Consider the following 20,029-nt stretch of genomic DNA (forward strand, 5'->3'; position numbering starts at 1 on the left):
TATAAGGCCAGATTTTTCTTTTGATAGGATGGTTATTTTTGCTGTTTTTTTTTCCTTTATCATAAGGGATAGCCTTTTGGGAGGGGTTAAGGACTGGCGTATAGTGGAAAGTGTAGATGACATAAAAACATAACTATGTAGTACCTACTATGTCCAGGTACTGTGTTAAGTGCTTTTTACAAATATTATCTCATTTTATCCTTAAATTAATCCTATGAGGTAAAAGCTACTATTATTCCCATTTTATAGATGAGGAAACTGAGGCAGACAGAAGTAAAGTGACTTGCCCAGGGTCACACAGCTAGTGAGTCTGAGGCCATATTTAATCTCAGGTCTTCCTAACTCCAGACCTAGAGCTCTGTACACTATGGTGACACCTAGCTTCCAATAAATAGCAATTGAAATTTATTGATTAAGGGTGGATATCAGTTGGATATGCGTAAGGAAAGTCACTTTGAAGACTGTGTAGATGATCTATTTAAGTAGGGAGATGCTTGATGTAGGGAGGTCAAATAGGAAGCTATTGAGAGTCCATGTTAGAATTGATGGCAATTGATTAATTGAATCAGGGTGATGTTTGTGAGAATGGAGAGAAGGGCATGGAAGATAAAATAAAAACAATAAGATGTGACAACTTATTTCATATATAGTGTGAGTGAGATTTTGGAGTTGATAATACTGAGCTTATAGACCTAGGTGACTAGAAGAATGGTGTTATACTATTAGAACCAGAATTTTGACCCTAGGTTCTCTGACCCTAAATACATCAGTGAACTCAAAGGTAGAACAGTAAGCAGTTAGTGAAAGCTAGTCAGAATTTAGTTTAATGTAAAGGAAAAATTTATTATCAATCCCAGATAGTGGGATAGGCTACCTTGCTACTTAGGAAGTTTCTCATTTTATTAAGAAACAATAACATTGTACAGAATAGCACGTTTGAAAGACAAGAATTGTGATCAAACTCAAAGACCAACAAGATGAAACATATGACCTCCTTCTTGACAAAAATGTGACAGACTCAAGGTTCAGAATAAGTCATACATTTTTGGACAAGGAAAGCATATGGGTTTGTTTTGCTTGACTATGAAAAAAGAGTTTTTTAAATGCATTATAAATTATAAATAACTTTGCAAATGGTAGTTTTTATAAGGAACTCATAAGGCTTGATTTTAAAGATATACTTTTTTGCTTTTTCGCTTTATTTCCTCAACACCCTTCATCATTTTGTTCCACCCCACACCCCCAGACTTGTTTTATTGCTTTGTTTCCTTCTCTCCACACCTCTTCTTGTACTGGTCACACATGAGAGGGTTTATAAATAACTATTCTAAAAGTATCCAAACGTTATTCCTTCTAAACTGCTGACAATACACTTTGGATTTTTTTTCTCATTTCTACATATTTCTCCTCTGAATAAAGTATTTGTTCCCATGTATATTTTCTTCTGTACTTCCCCGTGATCACTGACAGCTGTTTGTTGCTGGTTATTTTTTAATTTTTTTTCATAGTGGGTGGTAAAGTAGAATTCAAAAGTTCCATTAGATGAATAAAAAATGTTCCACCCAAATCCAACTTGTAAAACCTTAAAAACATGCAAATATCACTGTAGTCTAATGACTGAAAAAAATTCTTGGTTTGTTTGTTTTTTCCACATTACACATTTATGTAGTCTTGAAAAGCAAGACTATAGATTATTTTGACCTATTCGCCTAAGCCTCTGTCCTAGCTACACTCTCTCTTTCTGCCTAGTATCCCCTCAGTTCTGCCCTACCCCCTCTTGGAAACTTTTCATATTTGGAATTTTTTATGCTCAGAAGTTTTCTGTTTACTAGCTAATTTAATTTGTATCCTCTGGCTTGGCATTAGAAGCAAAGAAACCAATCATATCTGCTTAAGAAAGATAAGTTTCTGTGACCTAAACACAACATGGTGCAGTATAATGTATTCTATATTTGAAGTCAGTGGACACCACCTCTTACTGCCCATGTGACCTTGAGCAATTCACTTCACCTCTGAACCTCAATTTCCTCATCTATAAAATTATAGGGTTGAACTAGATGGCCTCTAACATACTTCCTACAAAAACCTGAGCTGACTTCATACATGAAATAAAGATAGATTTAGAAATACCAATGAAAGCATGGTATAAAAATATGCCAAGACCTATGAGTAGCTTTACATAATCTCATTGGGGACTCCCTCTTAGCAATGGTCTGAAGACCACTGGGCTCAAGGTATCCTATCAACATCCATTCCCTGCTCTTCTCCATTCTTGATCTGGAGGTATCAAATATAGCTTTATTGTGGAGAAGATATAAGGAGAAGTTAGCAGTATACCTTGGTTTTGGAGATATCAGTTGATACCCAAGTTTTCAGGGGATGAGGGAAGGTATACCCTAATACCCTTCCCTCATTGCCCCTGATTCCCCCTTAGTGCTCCCTTGGGTCCCTTGTAAAATCACATGGTCTTTCCTTAGACATAAAGAATTAAAGGTCTTATTATTTCCAATGTTGACTGGCTTCTTTGATCCTCCTGCAATAAGTCTAAGTAATGGACCCCAATGGGCATAATGCCAAATTTAAACACTACATTTCATTTTCTAATGAATTCAATAAGGAACTTGATTAATTTGGCAATATCAAAAATATTAGCAGTAATAACATTTAGCATTCATATAGCACTTTAAGCTTTACAAAGTATTGTACACAGGTTATCTTATGTTATCCTCACAACAACCCTAGGTGCTAAGGAGGTACAATCATCCCCATTTTACGTATGAGGAAACTGAGACAGAGGTTAAGTGACTTGCCCAGGGTCACCCAGCTTGTATCTGAGGAAAGATTTGTACTTAGGTCTTCTTGACTTTGAATTCAGTCCTCTTACCTACTGCACTCTCTGACTATCTCATGAATGTGACCACACATTTAGAACAGTGATGCTAGTGAAGAGGACAGAAGATGTACCACCTAAAAAAGATAAAATAAATGGAGTAGATGTTTCTCTAATTTAAGAAGTGGAGATCATAGTATTTAGTGTGGTACAGTGTTGGCAGGCCAGACTATTTTTGAGTTTGGGGAATTCATACAGGGAAACAAAATGCACTTATATTCTAACTACAGGGCAGGGTTGAATTAAATAGTTATTCTCATTTGCCAAATCAAGGTCAACAAATGAGATTAGATCATCTTTTCCTCTTCCTTGAACTCTAAGCACTGATACTCAATATGGATTTAACTTTAATAGTAATACTCTGCTTGATAATCTGGAAACAACAAGAAAAATACCATTGATACTATACCCTTTGATGTAAGTTCAACTGGAACAAGTCTTCTTTCATGATGCAGGGCTTTCCATAAGTTTTCCTAGCAGGCAGGCAGATGAGAAGATCCCAAGAGCCTGATTCACCTAAGAGGAAGAGAACAGACATTTGTTGACTAATTAGGTGGAAATATAACATAATTTCTTTTTAATGGTCAAAAAGCTTATGAAATAAGTGGAAAGATATTCTGATAATCTAAGTGAGAAAAACTTAATGTCTTAAGTGATGATAAAATTTTAACATTTATAACCTCTAAGTCTAATAATTTCAACTATGGTTTTTGTTTCATTGTTTATTTTGTTATTCTTTTTTTATATTCCTGGAATGTCCAAATATTTTAATAAGTGAAATTCTTAAAATGCATTTCAAAATAGAATAAATTTCAACTTATTTAAAATGAATGCAGTACTTTGTCTCAGTGAAAGATATGTTTTGATTGGGGTGTAACTATAAAACCAAGCAACAGCAATTCTAGAATGTCAAAATATTAATTACTGGAAATTTTGTTTTAGGTTTTGTAAATTTCCACTAATTCATCTATTAGACTCTCATCTATTCTAACTCTCTCATTCTCCAGATGAGGAAAGTAGGGACAAGTGAGTGTTGGTGACATGTCTAAAATCAGACAAATATTTATCAGTAGAGGTTTCAAGCCCAGATCCTTTGGCTCCAAAAGTGGTGTTTTTTTTTTTAACTATAACATCCTGCCCTTCCTCCTGTACACTGTGATTTGATCATCTAAATATAATCAACATAAACAAATCCAATATAAATAAAGAGAATGGACCAATAACACGGATAGAACCATACATCCCAGAATCAAAGAATGTTAGAATTGGAATGAATGTTCATTTTAGTTCAATCATGTAACATGACAGATAAGAATGTTAAGTACTCAAATATGTAACTTACCCAAAGTAACAAAGCTCAACAAAGGCATATCTGAGATTAACAGTCTTTTGACTCACATCCCATGCTTTTTCTACTACACTAGGCAGTCTCTCTTAACCAACATGTTAGCACTTTATTACTTAAAGAAATACTCTCACATAACTTTGTAGAGTCATAAATTTTAAAAACTTTTCACTCTTTTTTATGAAAGCTATCTAGTTTCCTCTCTCCTATCTCACTACTACTTTACTTTTTTGTTTTCTTTTAAAAGGTATCAAGCTACTTGCACATAGTAAGAGCTCAATAATTATTTGGTGATAATATGCTTAACTATAGCTCATACCCCTTATTTTGCTCTAATGAAATAATGCCCTGGGAAAAATTCATTTCACTATTCCTTAGTGACTACAGAGCAACAGAAATCTTGACTAAGTGTCAAGCACAGTAGAAAGAGTACTTATCTTATAGTCAGAAAGATCTGGATTCAAATTCTGACTTTCATACTTAATATGTATGTGGCCTTAGAAAAGGTCACTTACTTTTTAGGCATCAGTTTCCTCCTCTATAAAATTAGGGTATTTGTTTAGATTACGGTTACCTAGCCTTTTTTTGTGTGTGATGGACCCCTTTAGCAGACTGGTAAAGTCTATGGACACTTCAGAATAATGTTTTTAAATATGTAAAATAAAATACATAAAATTTCAAAGTAGAAATCAATTATATTGAAGTAAAGTTATTAATAGATAATTAAATATGGTTTATTTGTATCATCAAATTTGTCATCAAATATTTCATTTATATTTATATTTTATTTAAATGTTTATATTTTAATATTTATATTAAACTCATATGACTCATATGATCAAATATTTATTTTATCAAATTTATATCAAATATTTCCCAATTAAATGTTAAAACAATTTAACAATAATTTTAAAAATTTTGAGTTTCAAATTCTAACAACGAAATTCCATCACAATCATACCAATACTTGTCAGCCACTCTCCAACTGATGAACACTCCTTCTATTTCCAATTCTTTGCCACAACAAAAAGAACTACTATAAACATTTTTGCATAAATAGGTTCTTTTCCCTTTTAAAAAAAATCTCTTTGGATTACAGACCTAGTAGCAGTATTGTTGGATCAAAATATATACACAATTTTGTAGCTCTTTGGGCATAGTTCCAAGTAATTCTACAGGATGGTTGGACTAGTTCACAAGTCCATTAATGTCTAAATTTTTCCATACCCCCTCCCACATTTGTCATTTTGTTTTGCTGTCATTAGCCTATCTGATAGGTGTGAGGTAATATCTCAGAGTTGCTTTAATTTGCATTTCTCTAATCAATAGTGATTTAGAGCACTTTCATGTGATTATGGATAGCTTTAATTTCTTTGTCTGAAAATTGTGTTAATATCCTTTGACAATTTATTATGTGGGAAATGGCTCTTATTTCTTATAAATTTGACTCCATTTTCTGTATATTTGAGAAATGAGTCCTTTATCAGAGAAACTCTCTATAATTTTTTCCTACTTTTTTTACTAGTATTATTTCTAGCTCTACAAAATCATTTTTTGGTAATTTGATTGGCAAGACACTGAATAAGTAAATTAGCTTATGTAGAATTGTCATTTTTATTATATTGGCTTACTCTACCCATGAACTAGTAACAATTTTCTGATTGTTGTATTCTGTCTTAATTTGTGTGAAAAGTGTTTTGTTATTTTATTCATATAATCCTTGGGTTTGTCTTGGCATGTAGCTTCCGAAGTATTTTATATTGTCTATGGTTATTTTAAATGGAATTTCTCTTTCTATCTCTTGCTGTTGAGTTTTGTTGGTAGTATAAAGAAATGCTGATGATTTATCTGAGTTTATTTTATATACTGTAACTTTGCTGAGGTTGTTAATTGTTTCAATTAGCTTTTTACTTGATCTCTTAGGGCTTTCTAAGTATACCATCATATTATATTCAAAGAGTGACAGTTTTGTTTCCTCATTGCCTATTTTATTCCTTCAATATCTTTTTCTTGTCTTATTGTAATTCTAGTAAAACTAAGTAAATAATAATGGTGATAATGGACATCTTTGTTTCACTCCTGTTACTGGGAAGGCTTCATTACAGATAACGCTTGCTCTTGGTTTTAGATAGGTACTGTTTATCATTTTAAGAAAGGGTTCATTGATTCCTATGCTTTCTAGTGTTTTTAATAGGAATTTTTTTCATCAAAGGCTTTTTCAGCATCTATTGATATAATCATATTTTTTTTTGGTTTTGTTGTTGATATGGTCAATTATGTTAATAGTTTTCCCAATATTGAATCAGCCTTGCATACTTGGTATAAATTCGATCTGCTCATAGTATATTATCACTATAATCTCCTTGTAATGGTGACATATTGCTGTAATCTCCTTGGTAGTATTTTATTTAAAATTTTTGCATTGATATTCATTAAGGAAATTGTCTACAATTTTCTGTTTTTTTTTTTTTTGCTTTCCCTGGTTTAGGTATACAAAACACATTTGTATCATAAAAGGAATTTTGTAGGGTTCCTTCTTTATCTATTTTGTCAAATAGTTTATATAGTATTGGGATTTATTGTTCCTTAAATGTTTGGTAGAATTCACTTTTAAAATTCAGCTAGTCCTGGGAGCTTTTCCTTAGGAAGCTCATTTAGGGATTGTTTAAGATAAATAAGATAGGCTTATTTAAATATTTTATTTTCTCTTTTGTTAATTTGGGCAGCTTATTTTTTAAATATTCATTCACTTCTTTTAGATTGTCAGTTTCACTGGCATATAATTGTGGAAAATAACTCCTAATAATTGCTTTAATTCCATCTTCATTGATGGTGCTCTCACGCTTTTTGATAGTGGTAATTTGTTTTTTTCTTTCCTTTTTAAATCAAAATAACCAATGTTTTGTTTTATTGTTTTTTTCCCCATAAAAACAGTGCCCAGTTGTAATTATTAATTCATTTTTTTTTACTTTTGATTGCATTAATTATTTTATTTTTCAGGATTTCCATTTTGGTGTTTAATGGAAGATTTTTAACTTGTTCTTTTTCTAGGTTTTTTGTTATTTCCATGCCTAATTCATTGATCTACTCTTTCTTCTTTTATTGATATACCCATTTAGAGATATATATTTTCCCCTAAGTGCTGCTTTGGCTGCTTCCCGCAAATTTTGATATGTTGTCTGATCGTTGTTATTCTCTTTAATGAACTTATTGATTATTTCTATAATTTGCACTTAGACCCACTCAATCTTTAGGATGAGATTATTTAGTTTCCAATTAATTTTTAATTTGTGCTTCCATGCCTCCCTTTATTAAATATAAGCTTCATTGCATTATGGTCTGAAAAGGCTACGTTTTAACATTTCTGTCTTTCTGCATTTGGTTGTGAGGTTTTTAGATCTTAATACATGGTCAGTTTTTGTGAAGCTGCCATGTACTACTAAGAAAAAGGTATATTCCTTTCTGGTCCCACTCAGTTTTCTCCAGACATCTGTCATATCTAACTTTTCTAAGATTCTATTATCTTGGTTTCTTTCTTCTTCATTTTATGGTTACACTTATCTAGCTTTGAAAGGGGAAAGTTAAGATTCCCCCACTATTATAGTTTTTCTTTTTCCTCCTTTAACTCATTTAACTTCTCCTTCAAGAATTTGGATGCTATGCCATTTGGTGCACATATATTTAGTACTGATATTACTAGAAGAACACATATTACGTACAAGAGAGAAATACTCCTTTGTCAAGGTCAGGTTTCTTTTTTTCTTGTTTGCTCATTTGTCCACTCTTTTTTTTTTATTTTGAACTTCATAATAAATTTTTGCTCTGTTCTTAGTCTGGGGTAGGGGAGGGCACTGTATCAAGCTTCAGGCTTTTTCACATTAGTGTTTTGAGAGCTAGATCTGAAGATGTGGATGCTTTGGGTGCTTCTAACATGGTGTGATCTGGGAGAGGCATGGTCACTGCTCTCCTAGTCTGCACTTTAGTCCTTACCCAAGAAGGCTCCTGTGAACCTTTGGGATTGCAATCAGTACTACTTCTTGGGGCCTTTGCTCCTTGGGCCAGAAGTGAAACTGTTCCTCAGGGTCCTTGATCCCTTGTGACCAAAAGCAATACTGCCCCTCAGGACTTCCACTCCCTCTTGATTGAAAATGCTTCTCTCTGCCCTTGAACTATGACCCACAAATGGGTGTTGTGTTATGTGTGGTGTTGTTCATCCTTCATTGAATAGACAACGTCAAGCAGCATCTGGTCCTACATCTGTGCTAGTAGATGGTACCTCTGTAATCTCTTTCTGCCCAGATTCCAGCTCCCCTTATTGTCTATGACCTGAGAACTCTCAAAGCCCCTAGCCCTACTCCTAGTGTTTCATCCATGTGGGCTCTGGGCAGCCTCCACCCCTGTGTTATAAATCTCTATTTCTGACCTCCTAAGTTGTCTTGGGCTGGAAGAATGTCTCACTCTGACCTTTTGTTGACTCTGCTGCTCCAGAATTCGATTTGAGGTGTTATTTTAAGGTTGTTTGGTTGGAAATTTTGGAAGAGCTCAGCTGAATACTTTCTCTACTTGGCTATGTTGGCACCACCACAATGTATCCATTTTTCCAAAAAAGCAAATTCATGGATCTTAAGTTAAGAATCTCTGGTTTTGAGCATCCCTAAGATTACTTATAGTTCTAAATCTTATAATCTTATGAGCTAGGAATTGGTAACTCATATCAACCCAGTAAATAGTTATAAAAGAACTCCTGATATCTTGTCAACCTGGTAATGGATGAGTGCAACAGGCCCTAGATTTGGTTAGAAGACCACAGTTTGAATCTGGTAGATCCCACCATTTACTATGTTTTTGACCTTAAAAAGTCCCTAACCTCTCTGCACCTGAGTTTCTTAATCTTTCAATTAGAGGACTATATTAGATGATATTTAAAATTCTTTGTTCTAAACCTATCAACCTTTGAAATAATTGCCTTCCACATTTTGAATGGAAATAGTTTAAATGCTACTTTTTGGTTGCTTCTGCATGTGTCATCTGTTCTGTTTGTCATTATGGTAGTAAAAGCTCCTGGTCTTATTCTTATATTGTTGCCATGAGCTCATTTGTCTTCACGTTAAATGAAGGAGCTTCCAAGAAACAAAAACTGTTACCAAATGATGATCCAAATCGCATCTCTTTTGAAATTCTGTAGAGCCATTTTTTGGCACTGAAGGACCCTTAGACTTCAAAGAGAGCCTCTATGAAAGAAACAGATATGAAAAGGAGCAAAGATACATCCTATTTAGGCATGAAATTTCACTCCTTACTAATCTAGTGACTTTTCTCTGGCAAGAACTGTACAATACAGTGAGTTTCCTTGTTTTTTTGATAGAAGGGAAAAGTATCATCACAAAAGAGTCCATTTGATAGAACAGAAATTCAAAAAGAGGCTCTTACATTATTTTCTTGTTAACATTAAACATCTTTAAATATATAAACAGGACAAGCTTGGCCCCAAAGAAGAGATAGGAGAATGTACCTTCCCTTAACCTTTGCAGAGGGTGAGGGTATATGTGTATGGAACACTGCATATGTCTGATATTTTTTGATATATTGGTTAGTTCTGCTGAATTTTTTTTTCTCTTTTTTAAAAAGTTCTTATAAAGGATCAAAGAGGGAAAGGGGTGGAATATATTGGAAAATTTAAGTAATGTAAAAACAAAAGGTATCCAAATAAGCTTTAAATGTATATAGTTTTAAATTGCACTAAGACTTTTAGACTGCCCTGTGTATGCACACTTATGTATACAGTCATGCCATCAGAGGAGATTTACCACAATTCAGAAGACCTGAAAGGATTTATTTTGGGGATTTGAAAATATTGCAAAATAAATTATGGTTATTTTTTGGATGACTTTGTACTATTAATTCACAGGCTTCCCCTACACACTAATACTTTTGAGAAAACCACAAACCTGTTTATATACACTTTAAACAGCTCTTCCAGCCAAAATGGAATGATATATGATAGTTCAAATAACTTTCTCCTAGTCTACGCTTCTGTTTCTCAGTCAATACTTCCTGATTTGATTCAAGGGGAAAAGAGAAAGTCTTTTCTCATTCTGTTTTACTTCTGGCTGAAATGAGGAAGCACTGAAAATCCCAAGAGGGAAACTCCTCTCACAAGATTCACAGCTAAACATTTCAAGCAGTTATGAGAAGGCTAGAATAAAAAAAAAAAAGACAGAAAGCATTTCAAATAGGAGATATATTGCCCAAGTCTTTAAATCAAAGGACTTTGTTAACCTCTCCCTTAATACCACCACTGTTATCTCCCTTTAAACCTTCACACCTCACACAAAACCAGAATTACCAAAAATGTTTCTAAAACTTTCAGAAAAAAATCTATTTAAATACAAAAAATTTACAACTGGATGACCTTGTAAAATCAATCAATAAGCATTTACTGCAACTCTTCTACGTGTGAAACATTGTACTAAGAGAAATTCCCAAGGAATGCAGTGGCAAGTGCTTCATCTGGTCAAATCTTCACTCTGCTGTTAGTGTGAACCTGGATAAAAGCCTCTCTAGGCTCTAGCTCCTCATATCTAAATTGAGGGGTTTGGGTTAGGCAGCCTTTAAGGTCCATTCTAGCTCTAAATTTGTGATAATGTGATCATATGATTCCAGGATTATAACTTTCAAAGCAGTATAGACAGTAAATTCTTATTAACTGAATATATTAGGTGTAATGAAGCCGTCACAATAGTGCAGGCTTTAATGATTTCAACACCCTTATAAAGGATCTCCTTGTCTTTAGTCTCACCTCATGAATTCATCCTTCAATCCACTATTAAATTAATCTCCTAAATCACTATTTTTATCATGTTTCCTTTATATTTAGTTATTCAAAAAGAAATGAGTGCCCAGTACTACATTATGGTTCCCTCTGCAAACTTCACAGTTTGGCATAAAAGTTATTCCTCCACATCTCTCTGCATCTTATGTTTCTTTAAAAGATTGTCTATTTCAATCAGGCCTATCTCCTTACAGAATCCTGAGTATACAATATGCATATTTTCAAAGCTGTGTCTTTGCTCATCTGGCTTCTTTAACTGTGAATGCCCTTCCCTTTCTTCCCTAATACAAATGCTGTTTTCTTTAAGATCAAACTCCAGATGACCTCTTTTTAGAACTCCTTCCCAGACTAACCCTAGGCCACAGGGAGCTTTCCCAAACACTTACAGTATTCTGTGTGACACAATTTAATATTTGATTATATTTTCTTTTGAATTGTTCTATATTTGCTTCATTTACACAATTTTTTTTTCTCCAAGTAGATTAAATTTCCTTAAGAATGGGAATTGTGTTTCCTAGTTGCCTCATTCATTCTCCTCATGTTCTTTCCACAGTAGAAACATAGTAGGAACTTATCAAAGGAATAATTACATTTAGATGTGCTTAGTCAAGAAAGTTTCCTTGATATGATTTTGGACTGGTATTGAAAGAAGTGATACTACTAGATGATTTTTCTTCAATTAAATTTGGCAAATAATTATTAAGCACTTATTTTGTATAAAACAGAATGCTATGTAATGGAGATACAGACAAAAAAAAAAACACAGTTCTAACTCTCAAAGAGCTTGTCACCTCAAAAACTTTTATTTTCTCTAGGATAAAATTCAAAATCTTCACTTTTCAATCAAAGCTCTCTACAATGTGACTTCCCAACCTACTTTTTCAGACTTATTTCATATTACTTCCTTCATGGAGTCTATGTTCCTACCAAACTGTACTTTTCCAAACTCAACAATCCTCAAGGAACTTTCTTTCTACTTGGAGGTGGAGAGAATTATAGAGCCATATCTAGAAACATAAAAGAATTCAACTAAGAAGATCAAAGAAGCCTTCATGGAATGTGTGGCATCTGACCTAAACATAGAACAGAAATTCAGAACCTGAGGTACTTGAACCTTTTGGTTCAGAAATATATGTTGTATGTGTATAGAATATAATATATCATAATAAAAGTAATATATTGATAGATGGTATATTTTCTCCATCTAAATTCATATATATGTACATATCTATGTCTGTATATATATATGTGTAGATAAATATACATATATGTGCATATATATATTTATATACACACATATACATAATTTCCTTAACTTTTGGTTTCCTTTGTAATTCCATGGATCTTATTTTATGCATTTAAAAACATAATTCTGAGCAAGAATCTATAGGCTTTATCAGATGCCTAAAGGATTCCATGACATAAAACATTTCCCTGGCTAAGAGAAATTAAAGGATTCTGAGAGTTGCAGACAAGGAGAGAGTTTATTCCAGGCTTGGGAAGCAGCCTATACAAAGAGACAGAGATGCATGTTGAGTTTAGGAAAGTGCAGTTTGGTAGGAACATGGATTACATGAAGGAAGTAATATGAAATAAGTTTGGAAAGGTAGGTTGGGGAGTCCCACTGTAGAGAGTTTTGAACAAAAAGAGAAGATTTTGAATTTTATCCTAGTGAAAATAAGGAGCCCCTGAAAGTTTCTGAGCAGACAAGTGATATGACCTGGTCTGTGACTTAGGAAGATGACTTTGGCAGCTGTGTGTAGAACAGATTAGAGAGGAGAGGGAGGAGAAGGGATTAGATAGACTTTGTAACTCCCAGAGTCCCCAGTTGAAGTAAAAATTCACAGATAATATTAAATGGCTATACAACAAATGAAAAGGATTTAACAGGATCAACTGCTCTTTTTTCATTAGGAATTACAGTAGCTGAAAGTTTCATAATATAATGAGGGCCAGGAATCAATTTAAGGAATGAATTTTGGGATAAATAGAAATGAATGAATAGATGAATAAGAATCTATCTTTTTTAATGCACAGTTTTGTTTTTTTAAACTGCATAAAATTTCCTAAGTCTTTTTTATAATTAAAAATGGTTTCTTTCACTCTCATGTCCCCATCCCTCTCTGATTTCCTCGACAGAGCAGGACAGGCAAATTTTTATGATTCTGCTTCTTTATCTGCCTGAAAGGGAGTAAAAATGCCAGTAAATCCATAGCCTACCAGAGAAGTGACCAGTTGCACCACACAATTGCAAAATACCGACAGTACATGCCTTATTGCAATGGTGACATTCAGAGAGATAGTTTTATAACTACTCGTTATGAGTATCTTTCTGTAATATATCAGTAACTTTTAACCACTGCTTTCCAAATGGCCATTCAGAGCCATTAACATTTCACCATTATCAGTAAGAATTCTATATTTGTTTTTACTTTCTGATACCAAATATTTGCATCGAGGAGTCATTCCATGCAAAGTAAACAATCATTTCCTGGCTTCTAGAAAGGACCTCCACTGTCGATATGATCTGTGGAGTCAGGACTTTCATCTAGACAGCAGCAGATGACTGTAAGATTGAATACACTTTTTATCTGCTGCCCTGCATGGGTTTCAACTCTGAAAAAAGATAACCACTACCGCCATCCACCACCCTTACCCTGATATCCCTTAGTATCCTGTCCCTTCCAACCTCTACTTTTCTGCCTCCTTTTCTGCTTTATCTCCCCGTTTAGATTGTAAATTTTTTTAGACTAGGGACTCTCTTTTAAAAATTGTGTCTCCAGTGCTTAGAACAATGCTTGGCACATGGTAGGCGTTTACTAAATATTTATTGGATTAGATTGTTCATATAAACTGGTGCTTAGCTTCAGTGAGTGATAACTTAGAACTTCTCAGTTGTTGAATATAGTTTTAAAATAGGAGCAGCAGACCAATAAGATGAACTGGATCAGAATATTGAATCATATCTCCCCATGTCTCTGATAGAGGTGGAAACATAGAAGGGAAAAGGAGAATAAATCATTAAAACAGAAGAAGGAGAAACGCTATCTTGATGTACTCTGCCTTGCAGATTATTAGGCTGAAGGATGCATGACTGACATAAGAAAATGCTAACTTTTAGTCAAACTTTAAAGAAGTAATAAAACAGCTATTAGATTCGGTGCAACATACTTATTGGAGATTTCCCCATAAAATTTATAAATCAGAATGGAATGAAACAGATTTTAAAAGTGAAGATGGAAAATGAGGGAAAATGAGGTTGTCCAAAGGGTTTCCAGGATAAATAACCATAAGTGCGCCAAGTCTAATTTTCTATTCCCACAATTAAATATATATTGGACACCATGAGAGTTTACTTCATGGGTCTGGAGGTAGTTGAATAATGTTTGGCATTCCTCTGGGAGAAATGATGATGATGACAACAGCAGCAATTCTCATTTGTATCATGCTTTTACATTAACCAACTCCTTTCTTTGCAACAACCTTGGGAGGCAACTAATGCAAGCAAAATTATCCATATTTTGCAGATGAAGAAAGTGAAACCCTAAGAAGTTAGATGACCTGACCCCATGACACACTTGGAAGTAACTGAAGCCAGATTCACACAGTCTCTAAGACTAATGTGTTCTTATTCAACACACCACTTTGCATTTCAGAAGAGTATCACTGGGTCTTCCTTGGGTCTTCATTCTAGTCTTTATATGTCAATATGACATAAGGATATGGGAATATATGTTGAGAATAGTTTCTTCCTAGGTAAAATAGGGGAGTTAAATGGCTATTGAAGCCCTTTCTAGCTCTGAATCTGTGATTCTGTGAACATTGTAGGTTACCCACAAATAATACGCTAACACCATGGTATAACTAGGGGGAAAGCAGTGTATTTGGAGTCAGGTGACCTATATTCAGATCCTGGTTCTGCCAATTACTGTAGTACCTTTGTGACTACCATTGTCAATCCATTCCTGGCTCTGTCCCTTGTGAGGGATACCTATCGAGGGCCATTTGCCCTTGCTCCACTGCAGAGTTACTCTTGAACATGCTTCCTCTTCCTTCTAGCAGAACCATCTCTGCCATAATAATTCATCATGGCCATCCAGCTCAGGACCATGTAGGCAATTTCCTGCTTCAATGTTTGTCCTCTCAGCTTAGAGGATTCGGTGAATACAGGGGATTACAGAGGATACAAGGTCTTCAAATTATTTTCCCTCTTCTTGGCATACTGTAAGACCAAGGGAGTGCTTAGATGGAACGGAATTATTGTTATCTTATGAATCTGGGCTGCTAGATGTTTTCTAAACTGAGAAACTTCCGTGAATAATTTGAATAACCCTATCCAGCATGCCCTAAAGGGATAACAGAGGAATTTAGGGACAATTTAAAGTAGACTGATGTGTAGTCTAGCTTCTAGAGTGGTGGGAAGTGCTAGTAGAGTGTGTATGTGTGTGGGGGTGGGGTGGAATACATCCTCTGGAAACTAGAGGAAAGGGGATATCAGAGCATAAAACTATCCTGACTCGATCTGGTTTCAGTGTTAGAGGATTATTTGAAAATTCAAGGAGTGAAAGGGAGGGAAGTGTTGCTGACTTATGAGTGAACTTGTAAGAGGCAAGAGGTTGTCATCAAACAGCAGAAGGGAGGAGCATACCTTCTGGAAGCACCCTAGCTTGGCCCAGAATTTGAGCGGCGGTGCCATCATTTCAGAGAAAATTCAAAATACCCCCTCTGCCATCCTAAGACAGATGTAAAAAAGAAGGAAGACTTCTCCCTTTGGGGTATGGAGGTGGGGGGAAGTGAGGAAAGATTAGTTTATCTCACTTGATGGTAACTATAGAGAGCTTTGTGGAGAGAAACAGGCTAGAGAAAAGCAGAAGACTCTGATTGGTATGGTGGAAAGAATACCAGATATTGGAGTCAAAAGATCTGGATTCAAATTCATTCTCAATTGTTTGTTTTTTTTTAACCTGTGTGACCATGGTCAAGGTCCTTAACCTTTCTAGACCTCAGTTCATGAACTATAAAATTAGGCATTGGAGTGTATTAAAGCCTCTCCCACCTTTATTAATAATGATTAATCTTTGTATAGCACATTAATGTTTACAAAGTACTTTTCAAGTCTTATCTCATTTGAACTTCATAACAACCCTGTATAGAGAGGCCACATGGTCAGAAATACCTGGGTTCAAGTCCTGCTTTAATGCATACTAGCTGTCTGATCCTGGGCAAATAGCTTAACCTCTCAATACTCTTGGCAACTCTGAGACTGCATGTTGCAGAAAAGGTGCTGTTCTGTATTGGTAGAGGGAGTTTTTTCATCTGGGAGTTCTCTGCATCAACGAAAATACAGGTTCAGCCCCTTCCCTTGTTTTACAGATGACGAAGGTTGATAGAAATTAAGTTACTTAGTCACACAGCTAGAAAGTGTCTTAGATAGGATTCTATTTTCTTTTTTTCTGATTACAAAGTCAGGGCTCTAGCTACTACACCACCCAGCTGCTTCTAAATACATCACACTAGGATCTAGTAACCCTACCTATTGGACTCTGCCCCCTCAAAGTTGTAGAGAGCTGCAGAAGCCAGAGAAACCTAAAAAAGATGCTATGTCCTACTAAGAATTAGGATGAACAGTGCCTGCTAGGTACCCTACCCCATGACTGTACCTAACTGAGACTATACCAGTCTTTGGGAAAAGATTGTTCATTAGCATATGTTACAAGGATCAAAGGAGATAATATTTGCAGGGGAGGGAAGCATTTCTTAGCACAGTGCCTGGCATACAGTAGGCTTATTCAGTCAGTCCATAAACTTTTATTAGGAAGCACCAACTATGTACCAGGTACTATATTAAGTCCTGGGGATATAATTCCCCTTAATATATTCCATGAGCTTTGATAAGAGATCTTTTTGTTTTATTTGACCTGTAAACTTTTTTCTTTGAGTCTTACGAACTGTGTTTGACAAGGGGGATTGATGACAATACACTGGGTAGTGTCATATGATGAAACTCCCAGATTTTTTAAGTGGAGGAGCCAAGAAGACAGAAACATGAAAAATACCCCAAAGTGTACCCTAGGCTGTTTATGAGAGCTTCTGTCACAAGAATTGCATCAATACACACTAGTTCCTATAAAAGATTTCAGGCTCCCATGATTGAAGTACTCATAAAAGCCAAGGTAATATGATTATTTAAAAAATTACTTTCTTAATGAAAAGTTTCCTTCTCTGAAGAACCTATCTGTAAGAATGATATGTAGTGCACAGGGTATCAGGAAAGAGATGATCCCCCTTCTTTTTTTTTTTAATTGAAAAGGGTTCTTTAGAAAATGTTTCTATTTTATTTGACTCACTGAGGCTCCTCTCGCAGGTTTTTTATGAGTTTCTTATGAAGAGTTTTCACATCACTGTGGTGGTCCTCTTGAATACTTTCATTTCTTGTTGACTCTTTTCTAGAGGACAGTCTGGAGAAATAATCATTTTACAAACTAACTCTCAAACATTATTGGTTCATGTTACAGTGAAGTTTTTTAATAATCATAAGAGATGACACTTTTAGATTGCTGTAAAGTTTACTACACTCTCACTTGTGCCTCACAATCTCTCTATTAAGAGATTACTTACTCACTTACCCATGGTCACACAATTAGTAGATGGGAAGGAAACATGGAATTTCCTGACCTAGATTCTTCAGCTAAGATATGAGATCCTAACCAATTTAACAGACTTTTGAAAAAACTCATCTTGTGATTAAATTGTAAAAATAAGTTGTCTAATGGAGACAATAAAACCTATGAGTATAATCAGATGCAAACTTTGCCATACTCTCTTCTAAGTTTTTGGGACACTGTTCTCTCCTGGTTCTCCTTCTACCTGTCTGACTGCTCCTTTTCTGGCTCCTCGGCCAGATTCTCATTCAGATCATGCTTGATAACTGTAGGAGGTCTCTTAGGCTCTAAATCAGACTCTTTTTTTCTCTGTCTATAGCATTTCACTTGGTGATCTCATTGACTTTCGTAGTTTCAATTTTTATCTCTACACAGTTGATTCTCAGTCCTAAACTCTCCCAGTCTCTAGTCTCATATCTTCAGTTGCCTTTTAGATATTTCAAACTGGATGTCTCATAAAACATTAAACTCAACATGTCCAAAACAACTCAGTATTTTCTGCACCTCCCTCCTGTAATGGCAAGCAAAATAGGATCTTTTGATCTTCTTGTTTTAGTCTAATCAAGTGCCTCTTATTGAATTTTGCCTTTATCAACCAAGAGTCTTTACTAGGAGTAAAACACAGAAACAAGTTTCTTTAACTAGAAACAGTACAGGTATTTGCATTGTTAAATATTTTAATATGATTAAAGATCTTCCTTACCCATTAGCTGGCCTGGGAATATTTGTAGGAAGGCCCACACCTTTTGTTAATGAGGTACTGGTTCTCAAGAGTTGTGATGCCTTCTGGCTCTAAAAAATGTACAAATACTCTTGAGTTGAGGTTTTACTTTGGGGCTTACTGACTGGAAGTGTTTGTTTGGCCAGACAAGACTCTGGGAAATCACTAAAGATCCCCTGGCTTTGAAAACCCACATGTTGGTGATTCCCTCTCTGGTAATTATGGTCAGACAGTTTGACCTGTCTGTTGATTTGTGATCTATGTGTTGATTATGGTCAGACAGTTGGAAGCCATGTCTATTGATCTTTGATTTCTCTGTATTTTCTCTGAAGTTCAAGGTGCTGACTTTTTTCCTGAGATAGATAGAGCCTATATGTGCTTGATTAAAGGAGATTGTTAACCCCTCAAAAGTTGCCTTTACTTTTAGAAAAGCAGATCAAAGAACCTGTGATAGCAGTCCCCCTCAGTATATGTCGGGGTGCTGTTACACCTTCCAAACTTCTATGTTTATGACTTTTCTATTAATGTTGAAGCTTCCACCATCCACCAAGTCACTTGGCCTAGATGTTCTTGGTTCTTCACTCTTTCTCATCCCACCTCACCATTCATATCTAATTATGTCCTGTCATCTCTACCCATATAACTTCTCTTATATATGGCTATACCTCTCCTCTGACACTATAACCACCTTGGTGTAGGACCTCATCACCTCAGGCCTGGACTATTGCAATAGTCTTCTGGTTAGTTTTTCTGCCTTAAGTCTTTCCCAAACCCCACTTCATCCACCCCTGCAGTTGTTAAATTGATTTTCTTAAAGCACAGGTCTGACCACATCATTCCTCCTCACTAGTCAATAAATTCCAGTGGTTCTCTATTACTTCCAGGGTCAAATATAAAATCCTCAGTTTGACTTTAAAAATATTTTTAATTTAGCTATTTTCAATTATATATATATATATTGAATTTAACATTCATTTAAAAAAATTGAGTTCTATATTCTCTCCCTCTTTTCTGCCCCTCCACCACCCCTTGAGAAAGCAAAAAATATTCTATCAGTTGTACATGTGAAGTCAAGCAAAATACATTTCCATATTAGCCATGTTGAAAAAGAACCCATAAACACATACAACCAAGAAAATGAAAAAAATATATACTTTATTCTGTACTCAAAATTCATCAGTCCTTTCTCTGGAGATGGATGGCATTTTTCTTTATGGGTTCTTTGGAACTGTCTTGAATAATTGTATTGATCAGAGTAGCTAAGTCTTTCATAATTGATATTATTACAATATTACTGTTACTGTGTACAATATTCTCCTGGTTCTTCTCACTTCACTTTGCATCAGTTCATATAAGACTTCCTAGGTTTTTTTTCCCTGAAATCATCCTACTTATCACTTCTTATAGCACAACAGTATTCCATCGCAATCACATAACACAACTTGTCAACTTGTTCATCCATTCCCTAATTAATAAGCCTCCCTTTGATTTCTAGTTCTTTGCCACCAAAAAAAGAATTGCTATAAATATTTTTCTACATTTAGGTCCCTTTCCCTTTTCTCTGATCTCCTTGTGGTAC

The 20,029-nt window shown here is 34.9% G+C and overlaps 1 protein-coding gene across 4 annotated transcripts in view; it reads right to left on the minus strand.

Annotated features, from left to right (window-relative positions):
* CPED1 (cadherin like and PC-esterase domain containing 1) overlaps positions 1 to 20,029 on the minus strand; it is a 425,597-nt gene that overhangs the window by 336,848 nt on the left and 68,720 nt on the right. For all 4 annotated transcript variants that reach the window (XR_011976874.1, XM_072652906.1, XM_072652904.1 and 1 more), the window contains one exon: positions 3,300 to 3,406. Coding sequence is in view for 3 of the 4 variants with exons in the window: in XM_072652904.1 (XP_072509005.1) it covers positions 3,300 to 3,406 (107 nt within the window). In the remaining variant the exon portion in view is untranslated. The remainder of the gene's footprint in view (positions 1 to 3,299; positions 3,407 to 20,029) is intronic.

Source organism: Notamacropus eugenii, chromosome 3 (assembly GCF_028372415.1).
Source record: "Notamacropus eugenii isolate mMacEug1 chromosome 3, mMacEug1.pri_v2, whole genome shotgun sequence".
NCBI classification, from domain to species: domain Eukaryota; kingdom Metazoa; phylum Chordata; class Mammalia; order Diprotodontia; family Macropodidae; genus Notamacropus; species Notamacropus eugenii.